Source organism: Lonchura striata, chromosome 16, assembly GCF_046129695.1.
Source record: "Lonchura striata isolate bLonStr1 chromosome 16, bLonStr1.mat, whole genome shotgun sequence".
NCBI classification, from domain to species: Eukaryota; Metazoa; Chordata; class Aves; order Passeriformes; family Estrildidae; genus Lonchura; species Lonchura striata.
In genome coordinates, this window is record NC_134618.1 from 3666091 (window position 1) to 3688039 (window position 21949).

Below are 21949 nucleotides of genomic sequence, written 5' to 3' on the forward strand. Positions count from 1 at the left end.
AGAGCCCCGTGCGGCGGGGCCGGGAACCCGCCCTGAACCCGCCCTCTGCTCTGCCTTCGCGGCCCGCGCCCCTCCGGGGCTGCTCTCCTCCCCCGGCCGGTGACATCTCTCGCAGGAGTGGAATAAAGGCTCCGAAAGCCCAGCGGGTGCAGCGCCGCACGCCCACGCTCAGGCGGCACAGCAGCCTGGCACGGCGCCCTCAGCGAGGCAGCAGCTTTCCTCTGCAGAGGGGGAGGACGATTCGTGCCAAGCGTGTCTCTCTCCCGCCCGCGTCCCCGGGGCTGGCGCCTCCGAGCGCTCCTCGGCACAGCTCGGGCCCGCGGCGCGGGGGAGGCTCCGCGGGGCTCAGCGGCGACAGGGACGTGCCCGCTCCTGCACACGCCGCCCTCAGCCCGCTGAAAGCGGGGCAGGAGCCTGGCTCCGCCGGCGTGGGTGACACCCGGGCTCCAGCCGGGCCCAGAGGGCCCAGCGGGCTCAGATCCAGCGCTCCCTGCTCCTCCTCCCGCCCCGCAGCTCTGAGTACACGACGGTCTCTGTTCACCGCCGGCTGCCGGGCCGCGGAGGAGGCGAGCACGCCGAGCCCCCGGCACTGCAAACCTCCCGCCGGCCCCGCGCTCCGGCCCCGAGCCCGACGGAACCGCTGCCCTGTGTGGGAGGAGAGCGGGGTGCCAGCCGGGGTCGCAGCACGGGGTGACCACGAGCCTCGGGGGGAGGCCGGGAAGGCGCCGGGACCGCCGGGCAGCCACCCAGCGGTGGCTCCGACGCCGGGGTTGGAGGCTCTGGCGGGGGTCCGAGGAGCCGGGGCTGGGGGTCTGTGCCCCGCTCACGGTGACACACGGGACACACGGTGACACACGGGACACACGTGAGGGGGTCCGGCGGGGCTGGCCCAGGGGCGGGGCGCGGGGCGGGGCTCGGCGCGGGCGGAGCGGCGGGGCCGGGCCGGGCCGGGCCGGGCCGGGCTGGGCTGGGCACGGCTCGGAGCGGTACGGCCGGAGCACCATGAACCGCTTCAAGGCGTCCAAGTTCCGGCACACCGAGGCCCGGCTGCCCCGCAGGGAGGTGAGCGCTGCGGGACCCGCCGGTAGCGGGGGATCGCGGGGGCGGCGGGGCCGGGGCTGCCGGCGGGCAGGGACAGGGATGGGCACGGGGACAGGGCAGCACCGGCCCCGCCCCGCGGCACCGGCAGGGCGCGGTCCGGGCCCCGCGGCATCGCCGCTGCGGCGGGGCCGTGCCCGGCTCTCCCGGCCGCGGTGCGGGTGCGTCCCGGGGCGGCCCCTCCTTGGCACCCGCGGCTGCCCATCCCGGGCTCCGCGGAGGGTCCCGGCCCCGGGGCGCTCCGCAGGTGGGCGGCTGGGGAACCCCAGCCCTCTCTGGGGCCGGTGCAGCCCCCGGCCGGCAGCGGCTGGCGTGGGGTACCCGTCCCGTGGTGGCTGCTCCCCTCCTGCCGCTGGCACGGCTGGCACAGGCGGTGCATCCCCGGTTCTTGCTGCCCGCTGCCGTTCGGTATCTCACCCTCCTGGCCCGTACCAGCCAGGGAAGCACGCACCGAGAGCGAAACGCTGGGCCTCGCTCCTGCCACCCCGCTGTGCCACCCCGCTCCGCAGGCACGGAGGAAGTGCTGGCCCCACGGGGTGCTGCTGAGCCCCGCCACCCTGCCCGTGAGCTGTGCGGCTCGGCACCGCCGGGGCCAGGCAGCTCTGGGAGCCTCGCTGGGCAGCACGGAGCCGGTCATGCCCAGCCCTGGCCTCTGCTCCGTGAACAACCAGCCCCAGTCATGCCAAGCGTCATGATCCATCCTGGCACGGTGTTGGCAGTGGGTAGCCCTGCCCTGCTGTCTCCTAAACCGCAGATCTGGACCGGGGAAATCTCCCAGGTCCCTGTCCCTACAGATTTGGTAGGGCAGGGGCAGAGATGCAGGGGCAGGGCTGGGTGAGTGGTATCAGGGAGCATTACCAGGACACACAGCCCTTCTGGGGGTTCCCCAAGCTGAGTACCCTTCACCCAGCACCTCCTCAGCACCGTGGCCATGAGTGAGGCTGCTGCTGCTCCCAGCCCTTGGGTGTGCACACATTCCTTGTCTGTAATTTCCCAGCCAGGCTGTCCTTGCACCCACCTGTGGCCTGTGCTCACCTCTGCAAATCCAGCAAGGACCCAAAACATCCTCTGAGCTTCAGCTGTGGGAGGGGACATGGTGTGCCAGCCCTGGTGTGTCTCAGGTGACTGAAATCTCGGTTTGGATGAATGGTTGGCTGTGAATCTCAGGGTTCAGATGAGGCACTGGCAGCCGGGAGTGTGCGTGCCTGTGGGGTGGGACATGGCATCCTGCAGGCAGGGACATCCCATCCTGGTGTTGGTTCTGTGGTGGGGGAGCTCCGAGGGGCAGCGTGCTCTCCCTGTGTGCAGGGAGGGATCTGCTGTGCAACGCTTTTCCAAAAGGCTTTTCTCATTCAGGCATGAAACGTATCCTTGGAAGTGAGGCCACACACTCCCAGTAGGGCAGCAGGTGGAGAAGGAAGTCTTGTCACCAAGCCCATCTCAGGTGTCACAGCGGGAAGCTCTGTTGTGTCCCCAGCTGAGCACCTGTTTATGGAGGCACAAGCAGACACCCGACCTGGCTGGATCAGGAAGCACAGTGTAAACATCAGGGATCACATCTGATGCTGCTCTTCAGGCAGCATCTGCAGGGCTCTGCTGGCAGATGGCCCTTGAGAGCTCACAGTTTGTTCTAGGGATGTAGCCAGGATGCTTTCATGTGCTTTCCTGGCCATGCTGCCACGCTGCAGGAAGGATCGCTGCCTTGAGGGCTGCTGCCTGTGTGTGTGGGGAAATTGTGGGGTCAGGATGGACCAGCTCTGTGAAACCTCACTTCAAGGGTCCTGCTGGCACCCCTGGGTGCTGGGGGTCAGATGTGACTGGTGTCACCCTCACTGAGGGTTCAGTGCAGGGTGGTGGGATGCAGATAGTGGGGCCCTTATTCCAGGGTCCTGCTCATGCTCCTGACCTGTTCCCCATCCCCAGTGCAGCCCCCTGCCCACATGCTGGGTGTGGGGACAGGAACCTGCCTTTGGCAGGAGAAGGGTTAACAGGTCTGCACTGAGCTGTGAGGGGAGGAAATGCTGCAGGAACCACTGCTCCCTGTCAGGCCTCAAACGGAAGTTGTGCAAGGAGAGGAACCCTGGGGCTCGGGGTTTCCCTTCCCTACCCAGGTATCTGCCCAGTTTGTGGGGTTTCCACTGCTCGGGACACCTGCTGCAGCTCCGGGGGCTGCTGTGGGCACACAGGCCTGGTGTCAGCCATAAAACACCTGCCATTGCCACTGTCAAGGGTTGGACTTGGCCCTGGGAGTGCCAGGGAGCTTGTAGCCCTCGTGGCTGCTTGAGGTGGGGTGTCCGTGTCGCCTGGAGGGGGTCTGGCTGATGGAGGGTGTCCCAGGGCCCCACGAGTGCAGTGCTCAGCCCTGAGAAACACTGCAGAGTGGGAGTTTGGTTTTGAAGCTGTAATGCAGCTCCTTGGCTGTGTGTCCATGTGGGAGGTGTGCTGCTGGAGGTGTCTGTTGGCCTCAGTCAGCCACAGCTTGACCCTGTGGTGCTTCACAGCCCAAGAGCTTTTGTCCCATCCAGATTCTCTGGCACCAGTTATTGCAAAGACCTTGGACACTTCCCACAGTGGGACAGCCCAGAGGTGGGACAGTCTGGGTGCTGGGATGCTCCTGTGTCCCACCCTTCAGCCCCAGTGAGGGGCTGTGCTTTGTGACAGCAGCAGGAGCAGCCACGTTGGCCTGGGACACCCCAGAGGACAGGATAATCCCGTTGGCATCGCCAGTCTCCAGCTCTCCATTGGCACGGCAGCTCCTCTGGGGCTGAGGCTCTCTGGCCATGCTGTGCCAGTGGTCCTGCTGCTGTGCTCCAGGCCCTGCCATAAGCAGGCAACCCTGATGAGGTTTTTCCCTGTGCGCCCAGGCGTGGATCAGCGGCATCCGGGCAGGCTCTGCCCCCTCCTGTGGGAACCACGTGAAGGCCAGCTGCCGCTGGATCGCCTTCAGCGCCGAGGCGGCCGGTGAGGAACAAGGGTCCCCAGCACTGTTGGGGAGTGGGATGGATTTGTGCCAAGGGTCCCCGTGGGGCTGGGTGGTGGGTCAGTCCCCCTGACCCCCGGGGCACTCACCAGGGTGAGTGGAGGAGGGTTTCCCTGAGAGCCCCCAAAGTGCTGACAGTCCCACACCTCTTGGCTTGCATTGCAAAGCTGGGTGCCCCTCGTGTGTCCCAGGCCGGGGGTGTTCCTGACCTGCTCCTGTGCCCTCTCCTGCAGGTGTGCTGGGCATTGTGCCCCTGGAGTGTGAGGATGGAGGCAAGAGGACAATATCTCAGCTCTGCTGCCACTCAGGTGGGTGTCAGGTGCCACCTTCCCCCTCCACAGGACATGTTTGGCTCCACATGGGCTGTGGAGGTGGCCCGGGTGCTGAGTTCAAGCCTGGCAGGCTGTGGTGAGCTGTCTGCCAGGCAAGGGACATAGGGACCTGCCAGGGACCATCACCCATGGGCAGGATGACATGAGGAAGGGCTCTACCAGGCTGGCATCAATCCATGTTCCTTCATCTCTCAGGCTGCAGAGAGGCCTGAACATGTAGCTCTTTCTCTCACCCTTCTAGCACTGCCTTTCCACATTACTCATAGCATGCCCTGAAATTCCCAGTACACCCAGTGCCAGGCTGGAGTTGGCATCGCTGAGGCATCGCTGCCTCCAGTGGCAGGAGGAACAAGCTGGACCAGCAGCTCTGATGTGGGCAGAGTGAGTGTGGCAGGGAAGAGGCAGTGGCAGCATCGCTGCTGGCAGAGAAGCAGGGCTCTGCCCTGCCCAGGCTCAGGGAGGGGTGGTGCCCACCTCAGGGTCCCCCTCTCCTGGTGTTGGAGCAGCAGTGACAACATGAGGGGCACTGACCACCCATTTCCCCAAAATTACATCAGAGCAGCAAGATGGGAGCTGGTTCCAGCACCACCTCCCTGCGGGTGTGCCCTGGCATGGCTGCAGGGCTGCACAGGGTGCCCAGCCTGTGCCACCTCAGCCCCTGGCACCAGGAGCTTCCTCAGGTTGGAAAGGCAGGCAGTGAGTTCTTCTGGCAGCGCCAGAGGGGTGCACAGGAGCAGCGCCACCTCCACGGCTTCCTAATGGGATCAGCAGGAGTCCTTTGAAGCCAGAGCAACGCCTCCGCGGCAGGGAATGGATTTTCTCTGCTCCCGGGTGGATGCAGCCGAGCGAGCTGCCTGCTCTTCATGCCTCCAGGGCCTGTCTCCTGGAAGCGGAAAAGTACACAGTGACCTACTTTTCTGAGCGTGCCAAATGCATCCGAGGGGCTGCTGCTGCTGGTGCCAGCCTTCCTCCCGCCGGGCCCTGTGCCGGGAGCATCCCTGCCGCTGGCATGTTACAAAGGGAGCCTTGTCACCAGCGTGGCTCCAGCAGGACATGGCACAGACACCCTGGTGCTGTTCCCTGTGCCTTTTTGGGGGTGTTGGTGCATGGATCAAACAGGGGGATGCCCCTCCAGGGTTCCTACCCCTGCCAAAGGGGTGCAAGTTCCTGAGGGACAGAGTAGAAGGGCTCAGGCACTCACAGGAAAGCTGAGTTGCTCCAAAACCCATTGATGGAACTGAAACTGCCCCCCCCTTGCTGAGTGTGTAGGGAAGGAATCAGGCTGGAAAGAGCAGAGGGGCAGACACACTGTCTGCAGGGGAAGGTGGGGACAAACTTCTGCCCTTCTCCTTCCAGATGTGGTCACAGACTTTGACTTCTCACCCTTTGATCAGCTCCTGCTGGCCACAGGCTCTGCTGATGAGACGGTGAGTGCTCAGGAACAGGGCTCCCAAGGGGACACCTCATGACCCTCAGCGTGTCTCTGGGATTCACTGCAGAGCTGGAGTGATGGGACTGAGGGGAGCACGGGGTGGAGGGTGCCAGCTTTGGGAGAGCCGAGTGGGACATCCCCAGGGGGACAGAGCAGATGGTCAGGATCAGCCTCCTCCCAAATGGGACCTGATCCCACCGAGCTGCAATGAGGGATCACCTGGGAATGCTCAGGGACCTCAGGGACCAAAGCCTGGGAAAGCAGCGAGCCCAGGTGGGGCACTGCCAGCACCCAGCGGGGTCCTGCTCACCTGCCCTGGGAGTGACCCCCTCCTCTCCTGGGGCTGCAGGTGAAGGTGTGGCGCCTGCCCGAGAGTGGCCAGGACACTCCTGGTGGTGCGGGGCTGACCCTGGGGCCCGGGGGGGCCCCGGTGGATGCACTGCAGTTCCACCCCACGGCAGACGCTGTCCTGGCCAGCGGTGCGGGGAGGAGAGTCACTGTGTGGGACCTGGGCCAGCAGCAGCCCCTGACAGGTAGGCATGGCTGTGAATGCCCATGACACGTGTCCTCCCTGTGTGTCCTCCCTGTGTGTCCCTCCATGTGTTCTCCCCGTGTGTCCTCCCTGTGTGTCCCTCCATGTGTTCTCCCCGTGTGTCCTCCCTGTGTGTCCCTCCATGTGTTCTCCCCGTGTGTCCTCCCCTTGTATCCTACCTGTCAGAATCTGAGGTATTGATGATTCCAAGGTTGTAGAAAGTCTCTGTCTGTCAGCCCTGCTGCCAAAGCAGAAGCCATAATTGGTCTGTGCTGGTTTCAAGGTTGTTTATTCTGTTTATCTCTAACATGTTCTGCTGCCCAGCCCAGCTCTGTCCTGCAGGGCAGCGTGTGGGGCTCTGCCCTCAGTGGGATGTTACAAACATTAAATACCAGAAACTCCCTGGGCTGGATTTACAAGAACGTGCAAATATCTGTCACCTACGTTGGACAGTGTGTCCCCAGCCTGAACCAACAGAAAAATGCCAACACCACAGTGAGACATGGAGGGCATGAAGAAGGAGGAAAAGGACAAGACACACCCAATTTCCCCCATCTTGTCCCCTTTGGACCCCTCATCTAGAATACTAACATTTTACTTTTGCACCCATGCCACACTTAATTATTACTTATATCAAACACTCAGAGCTTGTAATTCATGCTGTAAGATTGAAAACTCTTTTCCATGGACAGAGATCACAGACAGTGTCTCTGGGGGCTCTGTCCAGGGGGGTTCTTGACCCCCTGCCAGGGTCCCAGGGCAGCCAGGGCAGCCAGAGGAAAGCCCTGGATTCCCACACCTATCCATGTGTCTGCTCCAAGTGTCCTCGCAGTGCCAGTGCCTGGGCCCAAGGCCTGATCTCGGTGTCACCAAACAGCTCAGGTGGCTTTTTGGGCAGGGCACCACAGCCCCTTGTGCCTTGTGCTGCCCTGCACTCTGATGCAGTGGTGTGAAATGTTCTGGTACTGCCCAAGGTGTCCACAGGAGCTCTGCTGGGGATCCCCTGGGTGACAGGTCCTTCTCTCTGCATGTGCTAGGGCATGGGTAGAGGTGGGTGACTGCTGACCAGCCTTGCCCAGACCTCAGCCATCCCAAAGATGGGTGGCACCATAGGCCTGTGGCTTTCCCAGGACTCCTGCTCTTTGTATCCAGCTGCCAGCAGCACAGGAACGCTCCCTGCACAGACACAGTAGTGTCCCACTGCATCCTGGCTGCCACCACCCCTTTGGAAAGGCTAAATTTCTCCTGAGAAATATTCTGGGTGGGAGAGTGATGGCTCCTGCCCTGTCTGCAGGAGGGACCCTGCTTGATCCTGGCCCTGACCGTGCTTTATCCCCGCAGTCCTGGATTCCCACGGGGACCAGCTGCAGAGCCTGACCTGGAAGCGAGATGGGCGCCTCCTCGGCACCTCCTGCAAGGTGAGCAGTGCCCAGGGGGACCTCGCCGTGGCACGGCAGGGATGGGCTGTCTGCCAGCTGCTGGATGCACCCTCATCCTGGGGGGGCACCCATTTCGCAGAATCCCAGAATGGTTTGGGTTGGAAGGGACCTTAAAGCTCGTCTCGTTCCCCCCACCACACCTTACCTTAGCCCGGGGTGCTCAGAGCTCCATCCAGTCTGGCCTGGAGCACTTCCAGGCATGGGGAGCGTGGAGGGACGGGAAGTTTTGGGCTGGAAAAGGGCAGGAGCGGGCAGGGAGCAGCACTAGATGGCGCCGGCCGCTCGCTGCGGGACGCGCCGGGAACGCGCGGGGGCCGCGCCCGGCCGGGCGGGGCGAGCGTGCAAGGGAGTGTGCAAGGGAGTGTGCAAGCCACGAGCCCCGCAGGCGTGCCCGGAGCTGGGCAAGCAGCTCCGAGCACACAGCCCCGGCCCCAGGCTGGGAGCGCAGCCCGCGCCGTGCCGAGGGACAGCGAAGGGTTTGCGGGGGGAGCGCCGCGCTGCGCCCCGGGATGAGCCCGGAGCCCGGCCCGGCGTGCGGAGCCGGGCTGAGGGATGAGTCGGAGCCCCAGCTCATGGATGGAGCCCCGTGCCCGGCGGGGCTCAGGGCGTACAAGCCCAAGCCGTGCAGGCTGGGGTGCAGATCAGCCCCCGTGCCGTGTGGCTCTGGCTGGCACAATGCGTGCTCTCCAAACAGCACCCTGGCACAGGGCTGGCACCCGGGCACCCCTTTGCTGCCTCTGTACCCTGCCAGCCATGCTCCATTTGGCAGAGGGGTGCCAGGCAGGAAGGGACTCGTTGTCCTGCAGCACTGTCAGGATGGCATCTGAGTATCAGGCTCCCTGCTCCTTTTCTGGGAACAGTTTTGAGGGTGTTGGGGTGCTGGTGAGGCTCTGGGGGTACTGGGGCTGCCCCCCTGCCCATGATGTGGGAGGACACAGTGCAAGCTATCCATAGGAGTAGGCACTGCAGGCAGGAGAGTGATGGGCAGGAAGGGGTTGGCTGCACACTCCAGCCTTCTGCCTTTTGCATCCTGACATCCTGCTGGCCCCAAGGTCCTTAACCCTCCTCTGTTTTCTTTTATCTCACCAGGACAAGAAACTTCGGATCTTTGACCCTCGAGCAGGCCCAGCTGCCTCCCAGGTATGTCCCCTCCAGATGTGCTGCAGGCAGCCCTGCCCACCCTGTTGCCTGCAGGGGGGTGAGATTTGGTCCCCCAAACCATCCCAGCCCTGGCTGGGCTTGGGAGAGGCAAGGAGCTGAGGGCAGGGGGAATAGGGCAATAGGGAATAACCCTGGTGGGGTTCAGCAGGGGGCCCCTGCCCTCCCACCAGGCCAGGGAGCACCCCCAGTGCCAGGCCAGCCCCATGGGTGTGAGGGCTCTGGGCTCTCTGCAAGCTCCTGGGCTCTGCCCTGTGGGAGCTGGACCAAAGGCTCTTGGTGATGAGGACCCACCAAGGGCAAGGGCTGAGCAGCTGGCTCTGCACAACTCAGCAAATAACAGTGATTAGGAAATAAGGAGAGAATTTAAGCCTTGACGTCAAGTTCAAACAGCCTCTTATTAGAGGTTTCCTGTGGTTTGGGGGCTCTGGCTGCAGAAGGGGCTGGAAGCCCTTGGGAAGGGAGGGATGCAGTGGAGAGCAGGGTGAGATGGCTGCAGTGGACTCTGTCATTCGAGGTGGATCTCCTGCTGCCTGTGGGCTCAGGGAGCCACTGGGCTCTGGTGACAGTGCTTGGGCACGGTGATGGAAGGGAGCCAGAGCTCCAGGGCTGCACCAGGACTTTCCACCTGCTCCTGCACATAACCCAGGTGCTGAGCTCCCCAAAGGCCCCTGGGTGCTTTCTGCAGTACAAATGATGCCCTGACCCTTCAGGCAGCCTTATAAATACCCCACTACAAAAAATAAACACAAACCCAGCGGTGACACGTGCGGACGAGCCTGGGCAAAGTGCTCCCAGCACTCCAGCAGCTGTCACAATCCTGTCCTGCTCCAGTTGCCTCAGCATGGCTGGAAGATCCCAGTCTCTACTCCAAAATTTATCCACTGCTTGCCTCAGTGCTCCCCTCCCTCCTGGCCCCCCTTCTCCCCCTGCCAGACCTGTCGGCTTGTCTGATGGCGGAGCTGTGAGTGCGATGGGCTCGAGCCAAGTCTCCTGGGGAGGGTGGACTCTGTCTCACTGAGCTATTAAAAATAACGTGTGAGTGATGGTGGCTGTTCAAAGCAGGCAGTTCACTTCCCTCCACTGCTGTCTGATCCAGCCCGGGGCCGGCACTCCATGTTTGCCAAGAGAAATATTCACCTTCGCTGCCGCGGCCCTGCCCGGCCGGCTCACAGTGGATGGAGATGTTTAGTCTTGGAGAAGTGCTCTGCTGAAGGGGAAAACTTTAAAATGCCATAAATCCTCTGGAAGTTTGCGCAGGGCTTGCTTAGCCAAGAAGAATAACGCTCCTGGGTTTTGTCCTTTTCTCTTTTCCCCATTGCTGGAGGGCTGGGTTGGTTGGAAAGTCTCCTTCTCCCCCCAGCCCAGCTCAGTTGCAGACCCGGGTGATGCCGGGGCCGCTGTGCAGTGCCAGCACCTCGCAGGCTCCTGGCTTTGAAGTTGCCTGGTTTTTGCAGAGGTGAGCTGCAGGATGGGTTTCCCAGCTGTACTGGCTCCTGCAGCACCGTGGGCTGGGTTTCCTCACAGCCGGCACAGGGTCCTGCTGCTGGCTCACCCTGGTCCCTCTGTGGAGCTGAGAGCCAGCCCCAGGCTGCTCCTCCGGCTGGATTTCTTAATTTGCCAAGCCTGCCTCATTAAACATTCCTTTGTTTAGAGCAGGGGAAAAGAATGAGAAGGAGCTAAAATAAGCTCAGGGAGGAGTGGTCGCTCCTCCTAATACCTGGTGCTGCTGTCAGATACCATGGATGTGGCACACATGGGGTTGGGGACCGAGGGTGGGTGACAAGGAGGGTGACTGGCAGGCTGCCCACACCCTGTGGCCATATCCCCGCCAGGTCCTGACCCCCCATTCCCAGCTACGCCCGTGGCAGCTATTTTGAGCATATCCCAGCAGCGGGCAGATGTGTGTGACGCAGCATGGCCGGGGTCTGGCTGACCCCGTGGGGTGCCTGGTATGTACCCAGGGCCATGATTTCCTTTGGGAGAGCAGTGGCCTCATTCTGCTGGATCCCCATCCCGTTGCTGCAGCCCCTTTGTGAACATCAGGGCTGTGCTCACACCCTATTGCTGCTCTCTGTGCCCTGAACTGGCAGTGGAGATGCCAGGGCTGTCCTGGGTCCTGCCTTGCCACCCCGTGGAGCCACACTCCTGCTGCTGGCTGGGTCCAGGTCCAAGCACTGCTGTTCTTCCAAAGAGTTCTGTGAGTTCTGTGCTCTGCTTTATCCCCTCCCAAGGCCGCCCTGCCACGGCTGCCTGTCCTCCCCTCCCACAGGGTGATGGTCGCCCTCCTAGCCTTGACTCTCCCCCTGGAAGCGAGTCACGTCCTCTCCCTTTCAGCTTCAGCCCTGCCGAGGCTCAGTATCACTGGTCCTGCTCTCACCCTCCTGCAATCCCTGTGCAAACCCCACCAAAGGTCCCTCCCATGTCCCCCCGGTCCTGCCCTTGGTGGGCAGGGGACACAAGGTTGGGCAGGGAGCTTGAGCACCAGGAAGCTCCATACCCACACCACACCCAGCTCATGCCTCAGGTGGGTCACCAGCAGTGCAGGGCAATGATTCGGATATGCCCTGGACTACTTAAGGTGGCATCTCTGAATGCCCACTGCTCTGGCCACCTTCCACATCCAGCTCCCCACAGGCTGGTGCGAGGGGCTGTGTGTTTATCTGGCAGCACCTGGCTCCCGGGACAGGCCTGGGACGGGCGCCGTCCGTGAGGAGCTGCGGGGCTGAGCGCGGCCAGTGTGGGATGGAGAGGAGCCGGCTCCGTTCTCACGAGAAACTTCCTCCGCGGCGTTCGGGCAGGGCCGGGGGCGAGGGAAGGGCCGCACCGGCCAGCCCGCCCCGCTCCCGTGCTACTGAGCCGCGCTGATGAGCGGGGCCGGGGCTGGGAGCGCCCGGGGACAGCTGGGACAGGGTCCCTGGGGGTTTGTCCCCGCCGCGGGTGTCCCCCAGCTCGCAGGCTGTGCCGGGAGCAGAGGTCAGTGATGGGCAGCAGCCGGGGCTCACAGCCCAAGCACAGCTGGTGCTGTCACAGCCCTGCTCAAGGTGCCGGGGGCAAGAGGGACTCCAGCCCCTGTCCAAACCACGGCCACCATCCCATGGACCACATCAGCTGTGCCACAGTGGGAGATACGCCATGGAGAGGAGCCCTGGGGGCCGCGTGGCTGTGGTGGCAGGGCGATGCCATGGTGGAGATCATGTTTGGGGTGATCTGGCTGTGCCCACAGCCAGAACTCCATGGACCCTGCCATGTCACCTCTGCCCAGGATCCAGCTGTCAGCCCAGGGCCGGCTGGGGACGGTTTGTCATCATCAGGGAGGCGCATCAGGACACAGAGAGACTTCAGCCTTCCTCCCACTGCCCCATCATCACGGTATCCCACGCTGGGGTCACCCCGGGGGTACCTGACTCCCAGCCTCGGCAGCAGCTTCCTCTGGGCTGGGGGAAGGTCCACAGCATCCCACATTCCCAAGGAGACCGTGGGAAGCTATGAAAAAGTTGGCCTGACTCTGGGCAGCCTATTTATAGCCCCGCACGCTCGGCGCTCTCATGCTTCTGTTCCCCAGCGTAGCTGCACGGGACTGTTTATATTTCCTCCGCTCCGCTTCCCCCTCGGCCGTCCTTCCCAGGAATGCCTCTTGGTATGGCAGACATGGGGAAGTTGAGGAGGATCTGGAATGAGCCAGAGGCATCTCAGGGGGTGTGGGTGTGCGGTGGCACTGGCTCGCCCTCGCCTGGGTGCCCAACCTCCCACTGGGAATGGCCTCACCAGCCGAGGCCCACACAGGTTGGCATCTCCATTACTGGGGCTGGGGCTCCTCACGGTGTTTCAGGAGCCTCAGCCTGTGCCTGACCTGGGACTCCTGGCAGGCTCCTCTTCAGAGGGCAAAGGTGTTTTGGGAGTTGATGGCGTCATAGCAGGGCTTGTGGGGCTGGTGGCTGCAGGAAGAGGGAGGAGGCAGCAGAGGAGGGGTGGCTGCTGAGTGCTGGGTGCTGCAGCCTGCCCAGCCCCTGGCTGGTGAGTCCCCTTCTGCCTGCTCCCATCCCAGCCTCGTGGCATCTGCACCCACTGGGAGCCCACCCACCTTCCTGCCCTTGCAGGGCCCACAGCATCCTTTGGGACATGGCCTTGGCCTCACCAAGGGCAGGAGGGGTTGGATGGAGAAGGGGAGACTGTGCTGGTGGTGGGGGGAGGCAGAGCCTGGTGGAGCCCAGTTCCCCAGGGCACAGGGGTGTCACAGCAATGCTGCCCTGGCCAGTGGGACTGGGGAGGTGGCCTGGGCAGCAAGGGACTTGTCCTGGTCCTTCCCCAGTGTGACACACACGTACCACACACCTGGCAGAGGCCAGGGCCAGTGCTGGTAGTGTGATGGCTACCCCACAGCTATGTGGGATCCCTGCACGCCCCTGGGGCAGGTGACAGCTCCTGGTCTCCTTGAGCTCTGGTCTCCTGGAGCTCTGGGCAGAGACCAGGAGAGGGGCTGGCCTGGGAGAGGCTGCTCTGTTCTCCTGGTTACCTCTGGAGTAACTGGGATTTGGCAAGGGAAGGACATCACTCACATTCCTGTTCAGAGAGGAGGATTCGGTGCACGTTTAACCCTCTCAGCTCCCAGGAAGCCATTCCTCCGTGGGTGTGCAAGGAGCAACAACCTCTCCATGTGCATGGAGCCGGGGTGGGTGTCTGTCCCCAGAGTCCCCCACAGTGCCGTGGCCAGAGACCCCTCTTGCCCTGGCACTCCCTGGCAAAGGGGTAGCTCTGCCTGGCACTGGTGCCTCCTGTGCCCACTCAGATCCTGCTGCTGGGGTTGCTTCCCACGGGGATCAGATGTCCATGGGCTGTTAGCCATGCTCATGGGCTGTTAGCCACAGGCAGGGCTGAGCTGTCCCAGCCCTGCCAGCCACGGGGGCTCTGCCAAGAGCAGAGCTTTGACCCCCCCGGCCACCTCCCACCCATCCAGCCCCAAGGCTCTGCCCTGGGCTCCCACCTCCGGCTCTCCCTGCCCTGCATCCGGCTCAGGGTGACGGCTCCCGGGGAGACAGAGATCGCCTGGGAGCCGGAGCAGCCTTGGCTTTGTGTGAGGCTCTCGCAGGCAGCCGCGGAGCCGCAGCGGCCGCTCCCTGCGGGCAGCTGTTCCCAGCTCCCCGAGCCCGCCGCATCGCTGCCAACAGCTGCGTCCGACACGCCGGCCCGGGGCCCCCGCAGCCCCCGCGGCTGCACGGGAGAAGGGCTGGGGACCCCCATGGAAACCAGCACCTTACCCCGGCCTGCCTAGGAGGGATTGGTTGAGACTGGGAGAGGGACGGTGCTGGAAACGCTGCCCACGCAGCCAGTCTGCCTCCGAGGAGGGGGCACAGGCTCCCCCCAGCCTGGGCTGCCTGGGCACTGGCAGGGAGATGGGAGGCTTCCTTGGATCCCCACGTGTTGGTCCAGAGCTGGTGGGCTCCTTGCAGCCTACCGGGGGCACAAGCAGCTCAGGAGGGACACCCGTCCCTTGGGTTGTGGCTGGTTCCCTGCTCCAGGGGTTCCAGCATCATTCCAGGAAGAGTGCCAGGGTGTCTGCCCAGCTCTGCCAGCCCCAGGGCTCCACAGCAGCCCCACGGGTGTCCCAGGGCCGAACCACACCGGTGTCCACCTTCAGTGCCAGGCCACACCACCCTGTCCCTGCCAAGACCCTCTGCACCGGGGAGCTGCTGTCCGCACGCTCACCTCTGGCAACATCTGCACAGGCTGAGCACGGAGCAGCCCAGCCTCCCGCATACTTGCTGCCATACGTACAGCTCAGCCGGGATGGAACTAATGCAGAAAACATGGCCCTGCGCCGCAGCCGGCAGGCCGGGGGCTGGGAGCGCCGCGGCAGCGCCCTGCCCTCCGCCAGCCCCGCCGCCGCCCCGGGGCTGCCCCACCGCCGGGGGGTCCGGGGCACCCGCGGGACCCAGGGCCGCGGGGCCGGCGCGTATGGGATCTGCAGATGTTGAGCTGCGGCTGCCACGGCCACACGGCTCAGGTGCAGAAGTGCTCTCCTGGCTGACGCACGGGCTGGCCCCAGCTCCTGGAGTTTCCATCCTTCTTGGCACCGATCCTGGGACACGTTCCCTTCTCCAGGTCCTCTCCCTGCTGGCTCCACTGCCAGCGTGCTGGCGGTGGGGGCCGGCCCCTCCTGCCCCACATCCTGGCCCTGCGGCTGGGAGCGCCGGGCTCGGCTCGGCCAGCGCTGCCTCTTCCAAGTGAGCCGAGTTTGTGCTGGCAAGGCAGCTGGCGTGACGGAGCCAGGGCACGACAAGCTTGGCACCGCGTGTCTGCTCCCACCCTGGCTCTCTCCAGAGAGTGACATCTCTGTGGGGCTGGGGACTGCTCCAGCAGAGCTCCTCCAGTGAGGAGTGACCCCTCCATGGCCCCTCTCTGGCTGCTGCGGTGGCAGAGCCTCGCTGGCCGTCACAGTGTGGTGGTGGCTGCTGGTCACAGAGCCCGCACCAAGGGGGACACAGCTCATGGCTCCTCCATGGGCACCATCCATGCCCACCCCTCCCCTCCTGCCCCCACGCCTGGTGCCCCTGCCCTGCGCGGAGGTCCCGGAAATGCCGTGCCAGGTCTGGCTCTGGCAGAGCCCTCCGCTTTCCCTGCCAGCTCCGAACTCGTTAGCAGCCAGTTCTTGGCGCTCCTCAATGAGAGCGAGGGGCTGCAAGCGCTGCCTGTGCCGTGGGCCAGGGCTGCCTGCCGGCTCCCACTGGGGCGCCGGGAACCGCAGGGCCCATCTGGGGACCACATGGGAGCCAGGAAACGCCCGCTGACAGCCCCGTGGAAGCTCTTCCCTCCCATCCTCAACAGAACCAGGATGTGGGTTGGGGGTCCCACCCCTACAGGGAGCCCGGGGAGAGGTGAAGCAGGGTGCAGGGGATTAGAGCAGTCTGGTGAACATGGTCAGGCTCAGTTTGCCGTGTTTCAGTAGCATCCGGGCACACACAGGGCACCCAGCTCCAGGAGCCAGGATTCAGCGTGGATAAAGAGCCTGGGGATGCAGCCAGGGAAGTAAGTCCCTCTGTCATCATCACCATGGCAGAGCCTCCTCTTGCATCTGTGGCATGGAGCAGCTTCCTTGCAGCACTCTGTCCCCCTCAGCTGGGTGACCGGGTGTGGGGAGAGCCCTGGGGACACGGCAGCCATTGTCACACTCACGTTACCTGCTCCCACCCTCTGCTCCTTGCTGGGAGCTGGGCCAGCTGCTCCACAAGGCAACCACGCTGGCATGGGAGGGGAGGCAGGGCTGTCACTGCTTGCAGGCTGTCCCCACTGCACTGTCCCCAGGGCAGCTCTCACAGGAGCCGGCACTCGGCTCCACATGCTCAGCCCCGGCGCAGTTCACAACCACAGCTGGTGAAGCACACCATGTCCCCTCAGCGTGTCCAGCATGGCTGGCAGCAATACTGACAGCCCTGTCTCCTGTGCCTTGCAGAGTGTCCTGGGACACGACAACAGCAAGGACTCCCGGCTGCTCTGGATGGGTTCCAGCGATTGCCTCATCTCCGTGGGGTTCAGCCAGGTACAGTCCCTGCCAGGAAGGTGGCCCTGGCACCTCTGTGATGTTTCAGCCCTACCCCCTGTAGCTCTTGTGCCAGAGCACCCCAAGTGCTTTTTGGGTGGCCTGTCCCCCATGAGAGCAGGAGATCCCCTTGCCTGGTGTCCTGGCCCTTGATGGGATGGCAGAAGGTGGCTGATGAAGGCAGTGTCACCATGGAGCCATCCAGGCAGCTCCAGTGCCCACTGACGCCATGTCTGTGTCCCTGCAGATGCGGGAGCGGGAGGTGAAGCTGTGGGACACGCGGAGGCTCAGCGGAGCGATGTTCACCATGGCACTGGACACCTCACCTGGGTAGGGATGGGGACCCAGCATGGGGTGGGAGGGTGAGCAGTGGAAATGCCGTGGTCAGGGATCCATCAGGAGTGTGATGGTGGAGCAGGAGCTGGCAGAGAGCTCTTGGAACCAGCAGCACTCGGCCACAAGGCTGGAAACAAAGCCAGGGACAATGTAGCTGCATCCTCATCACCATTTGGGAGAGATGAGGGGGCAGAGGCAGTGCTGGCAAGGGCATAGAGATGTTCTGTAGTGCCCTGGTGGGTGGGCACTGCTGGGGACAGTGCCTGAGGTGGCTGCTGGCTGGGTGGGCTTGTGCACTGGGGCAGCACCACAAGATGCTGCAGGTGAGTGAATCCCTTTGGCGCTGCTGGAGCACCGGGGCGGCTCAGCCCCGGCCTCCCACTCCTGCCATGCTTTGTGCCGCGGTGCCGTGGTGGCTGCCCAGCCCTGGCCGGGCCCGCGCTCACCGGGCACCCCCGGGGAAGTGAAAAAGGAGCCTCAGTGCTGCAAGGGGTCAGTGCACGATGGAGCCATCTCCATCTGCGGGCGCTGCCAAGGCTGGGAACCCTCCAGTTAGAGCTGGCCTGGCCTCTCCCACGCTGCCCAGTGAGCTGGCCTGGCGTCACCATGTGGGCAAGAAAATGGGAGGAGGAGGAGGAGGAGGAGGAGGAGGCTGTGTCTTTATCCCACCAGGGTGATGGGGGTTGGGGTCACTGTACTTGTTGAAATACACTGGAGGCCACCAGCTCTTCCCAGGGCTGCTGGCAATGCACTCTCTTGCTGGGACCCTCACTGTGTGCCGAGCTGGCTCTGTGATGGGCCGGGATGCTGGGGCAGGCTGGACGGTCGGCAGCCAGTACAGTGCCTCTGGTGAGGGGCTGAGTGCACTGTGACACCCCTTGGCTGCTCTGCCAGCATCCCCCACAGCGGTGTCAGCTCCAGGCCAGTGCTGGGGACAGCCAGAACAGACAGGAAGGGAGAGGAGAGGACCTGCCGTGGGCATGGTGGGGTGAGGTCGGTGTGGAGAGGCTGCCTGAGCATCCCTCAGCCTCCTGCCAGCTGCCAGGGGAGCAGCTCCCAGCTCTGCTGCTCACCAGCTCTGCCAGTTCAGTGAGCAAAGGCCATGTCCAGTGAACGCTCTCAGGGGAGGCTGCGGCTGCTGCAAGGGGACCTTGGGGTCCTTTATTGCTCTTGGCAGAGAATCCAGTGGGAATCACCCCGAATCCTCGCTGGGCCGGGGCGAGCCAGCCGGGTAAGTGGGATGCAGGCGCTGCTCTGCTCGGCCCCCTCAGCACAGGCTGCAGATATTTTGGCTGCCGGGTTTATCGGCTCAGGAATGCGGCTGGCGGGCGCTGCCTGCGCGTCACTGCGTGCCGGGGCCAGCCGAGAGGGGCTGGGGGCGGCGGGGGCGAGCGGAGAATCCCCTTCGTGCTGGGGAGGTGCTGGATTTAGGCAGCCGGGGCCACCGCGCCCCCAGCCCCAAGCGCTCCCGCCTGTAAATCTGGCGGAGATGACAAATGGCGGAGGGGGATTTGGGCTGGCTCCCGGCGGAGGTGCCGGGCTGGGGCCGTGTTTTCCCTCCGGCACAGCCGCCCCGAGCACGGCCGCGACACTCCGGAGCCGTGGAGCCGCGGCAAGGGCGCGGGGTGGATGGTCTTGGGGTCACCAGATCACCAGATCTGCTTGGGGCAGGCTTAGAACTGGGGGACAGAGGGACAGAGTCCCCGGGGATGGCCGAGCAGCAGCGGGGCTGGCTGTGGATCTCCGGCGTGGCCGTGGGTGCCCAGTGGGGCACGGGGCTGTGTTGGGCAGTGCAGCGGTGCCGGCCGGGCCGTGAGCGGGGCGTGGGGGGCGGCAGCAGCAGCAGCAGCAGCTCGTTGAAGCTCTTTGAGGAAGCAATCAGTGGGCGGGCAGGAAACTCATACCATTCATTACTGACGCCAGGCCGGCAGGAAGGGGAGTCCGCATCCCCACCGCATCCCCACCGCGCCCGCCGAGCCGGCACCACGCGTCCCCACGGCACCCCAAAGCAGGGCCGTGGCGGGCCCCAAGGTGGGGGACACCCCAGTGAGCTCACCCCAATGCCTGCAGCAACACCGAACCCTTCAGGCTTGGCTGTGCCTTGTCCAGCATCCCTGGAAGAGGGCAGAGAGTGGGAGGCACCGGCCCCGTGGACCTCCACATCAGCATGGACCATTTGGGGGTTCTCTTTCCCAAATCCTGGGCACGTGAGATACTGCTGACCACGCAAACATCATTTTCAAAGCATGTCAGGGCCATGCTTAAGAGCTGACCCCACCAATGCCCAGACACTGAGGGAACACAAGGTGGGAGGTGCAGGTGGCCATGGCCCCTCTCTGCATCTTGGTCCTCAGTGTGCCACCCCTGCGTACCTGCTGTACCTTCAGCTCGGGTTTTGTCCCTGCCTGGCCCCCTTTAATTAGATCAAGGAGCAGCAGGGCAGGAGCCAGGAAGGGGCCTCAATAGGTCATTGTTGCCCTAAATTGTAACCAGCACCAGCGGGGTTGGGTTACCAGCTCCGACTTGGGGTCACCGACCAGACCCCGCTGCCGCATGCCCGGCGGCCGGCGCAGCGCTGCCCGGGGACAGGACTGTCACCACCATGGTGACAGGAGAGCAGCGGCTTCCTTGCATCACCGCTTCTTTCAACGTCCTGAAAACGTCCCCAGGGAGGCTGGGGTGCCACGGCTCAGGGCTAGGGCTGGATCAGTAGAGAAGAGATGACTGGGTCAGCAGAGGTCCCCGTGGTGTGTTCCAACAGTGGGCATGTCCCTCCAGGGTGGGATGGTGGTGGGGCTGAGGGATGGGGACAGCTGGATCCTCACCACCCTTCACGATACAAAGTCTGACAGAGGCAGGAGGTGCTGGTGCCGGGACCTGTCTGTAGCAGGGAGTTGGCACAGCAGGATGTTTGTGGAGGGATCTGGGGCTGTTTGGCTCCCCCAGCGCTGGAGCAGGATATGGAGGGGCCCAGGTGGTCCCCTGGGGGCACTGCCCAGGGGGACTCAGTCCCTTACACCCACCCCTGCCCCTGCCAAAGCCTGTGGCTGAAAGAGCTCCCAGGGTCAGGCTTGCAGCCCTGACATCTCCCAGCAGCAGGGCACCCAACACCACCGAGGCACACGTTCCCACTGTCTCCCTGCAACCTCTCCCCACATACCAGCTGGAATGGGACCTGCTCTTGTCCTGCCTGGCATCCTCTGCACTGCTTTCTCCTGGGGCTCAGTAGCCCTTTTGGGTCATGGTAGGTGTTTTGAGGGTCTCTGAAAAAACCCACCCCAGCAGGAAGAACCCTGAGCAGGCCAGGTCCATTCCTGTCCTCATCGCCCTGCAGATCCCAGAGATGCCTGGGTTGACATGTGCTTGCCATCAGTGGGAAAGTTTTTCCTGCCCCACCTTCAGACACAAGGAAGGGGAGAGGCCACCCCACCCCATCAGGTGTCACCCCAGTGGGACCCATCCCCATGGGCAGCCACATGCAGGGGTTAAGGCGAGGCAACCACCCAGCCCATGTCGCCTGTCCCGTAATTCCACTGGGTAAAAATAGTCCAGCGCTGGGGCGGGATGGCAGCGCCCAAATCACTCCCAGATGAGCCACAGCCTCGGCCACACGGTGCTCCTGGCCTCCCCAGCTTTGCGGGAAGATGATGAGCTCCAAAGCTCTTCCTGGCAGCACTGGGGTCAGTGTGACGGGCACATGCCAGTCCTCCCCCTGAGATTGAGCATCCAGACCCCTGGCACCAAGCCATGACCCCTCGGGGCTCTGCTCCAGACCTGGGGACCTGGGGGACCCAAGGGACCTGGGGTCATGCCTGGGACCAGGGGTGATTTCTGGGAGACCAGAGCCCTCCAGCCTTGCCACATCAGGGGGCAGGCAGGATTTGCCCCGGTGAAGCCGGCGGCTCCTCCCGTTGTGGCTCCCTGCCGAGCCCCCATCCTGCCGGTGGCTCTGGCCGGGGCTCTCGCTTACCGGCCCTGCTGGATCGCACAGAGAGAGAGATTTGTTTTGGGTCCATTTCAGGGGGTTTTGCAATCCTTGTCGGCGCTGATTCAGCTCGCAGGAATTAGCAGCGCCGCACGATGTGCCGCTCTTGGAGTGGCTCTTGGCGTGCAACGGGGCTGGCAGTGGCCAGGGGAATTTTGTGCTGGGATTCAGGAAGCCACAGGGGCTGGACAGTCCCACTTTGGGCACTGCTGCTCTCCCGCAGGGCTGCCTGGGTGCAGATGTGGCTGTGGGTTGGGGCCAAGCCCTGCCTTGGCTGTAGCGTCCCCATCACCGCCGTGCCAAGGCTGAGCCCTGCTGCCCCCCTTGTGCAGCCAACACCCCAAAAATCTCCGGCCCGGGGTGTCACAGGGGTGCTGCACCTGCCAAAGCTGAGCTCTAACTTTGCTTCTGCCCTCCTGGCATCTCCACTGGAGCTCCCTCAATCCGGAGCTGTTGGAAGCCCCTCCAGAACTATGGGATCAGCTGATGTGCCAAGGGGTCCCCAGCACACACTTGGCATGGGGGGGTCCCCTGCAAACCTTCAGCTACTTGCAAGTGGGGAAATCGGCTTTGTTAGGGGAAGGGCACATAGTGGAGGCAAAGGAGCAGGGAAGTGAGGAGCCAGGAGGGGCTGGAGGGTCCTGACGCCAGTGCCACCGTGGGGACACGCCAGGGCTCGGGGGGCTGTGGCAGCGGCCGGCCGGGGGCACCCGGCACGAGGCCGCGGCTCTGCCAGGGACTTTTCTTCTCTCCTCCTCGCGAGGCTGGAAAATATACAAAGCTCACAGTGAAAATATTTACACAGCAGCAATTTTGGGAGGAATTTGGGATGTTAATTTGAAAAATCTGTGGGGAGAGGACCACAATGGGCCCTTTGAGCGGGCGAGCATGGCCATCGCAGCGAGCCGCCCGCGCCGGCGAGGGGCCCCTGCTGCCGCTGCGCCGGCCCTAATGGGAGCCAGCCCTGCCGGAAGCCCACCTGGGAGCCAGGGGGCTGCGCCAGACGGCCCCGCCGACGCCCCGCGCCCCTAATTGCATCCAGAGCCGCTCCCTGCCCCGGGCGAGCGGCACCGAGGGGCCGGGGGTCAGGGCCGAGGCCTGCGGCGGAGCGGCCGGCCCG

The 21949-nt window shown here is 63.9% G+C and overlaps 1 protein-coding gene across 1 annotated transcript in view; it reads left to right on the forward strand.

The window, feature by feature from the left end:
• The first annotated feature begins 957 nt into the window (after positions 1-957).
• Positions 958-21949, forward strand: part of CORO7 (coronin 7) — a 34860-nt gene continuing 13868 nt past the window's right edge. Inside the window, exons 1-9 of the mRNA XM_021540791.2 lie at positions 958-1062; positions 3963-4059; positions 4312-4386; positions 5767-5837; positions 6192-6375; positions 7716-7792; positions 8903-8953; positions 16422-16508; positions 16756-16838. Coding sequence (XP_021396466.2) covers positions 1003-1062; positions 3963-4059; positions 4312-4386; positions 5767-5837; positions 6192-6375; positions 7716-7792; positions 8903-8953; positions 16422-16508; positions 16756-16838 — 785 coding nt within the window. The 5' untranslated portion in view covers positions 958-1002. The remainder of the gene's footprint in view (positions 1063-3962; positions 4060-4311; positions 4387-5766; positions 5838-6191; positions 6376-7715; positions 7793-8902; positions 8954-16421; positions 16509-16755; positions 16839-21949) is intronic.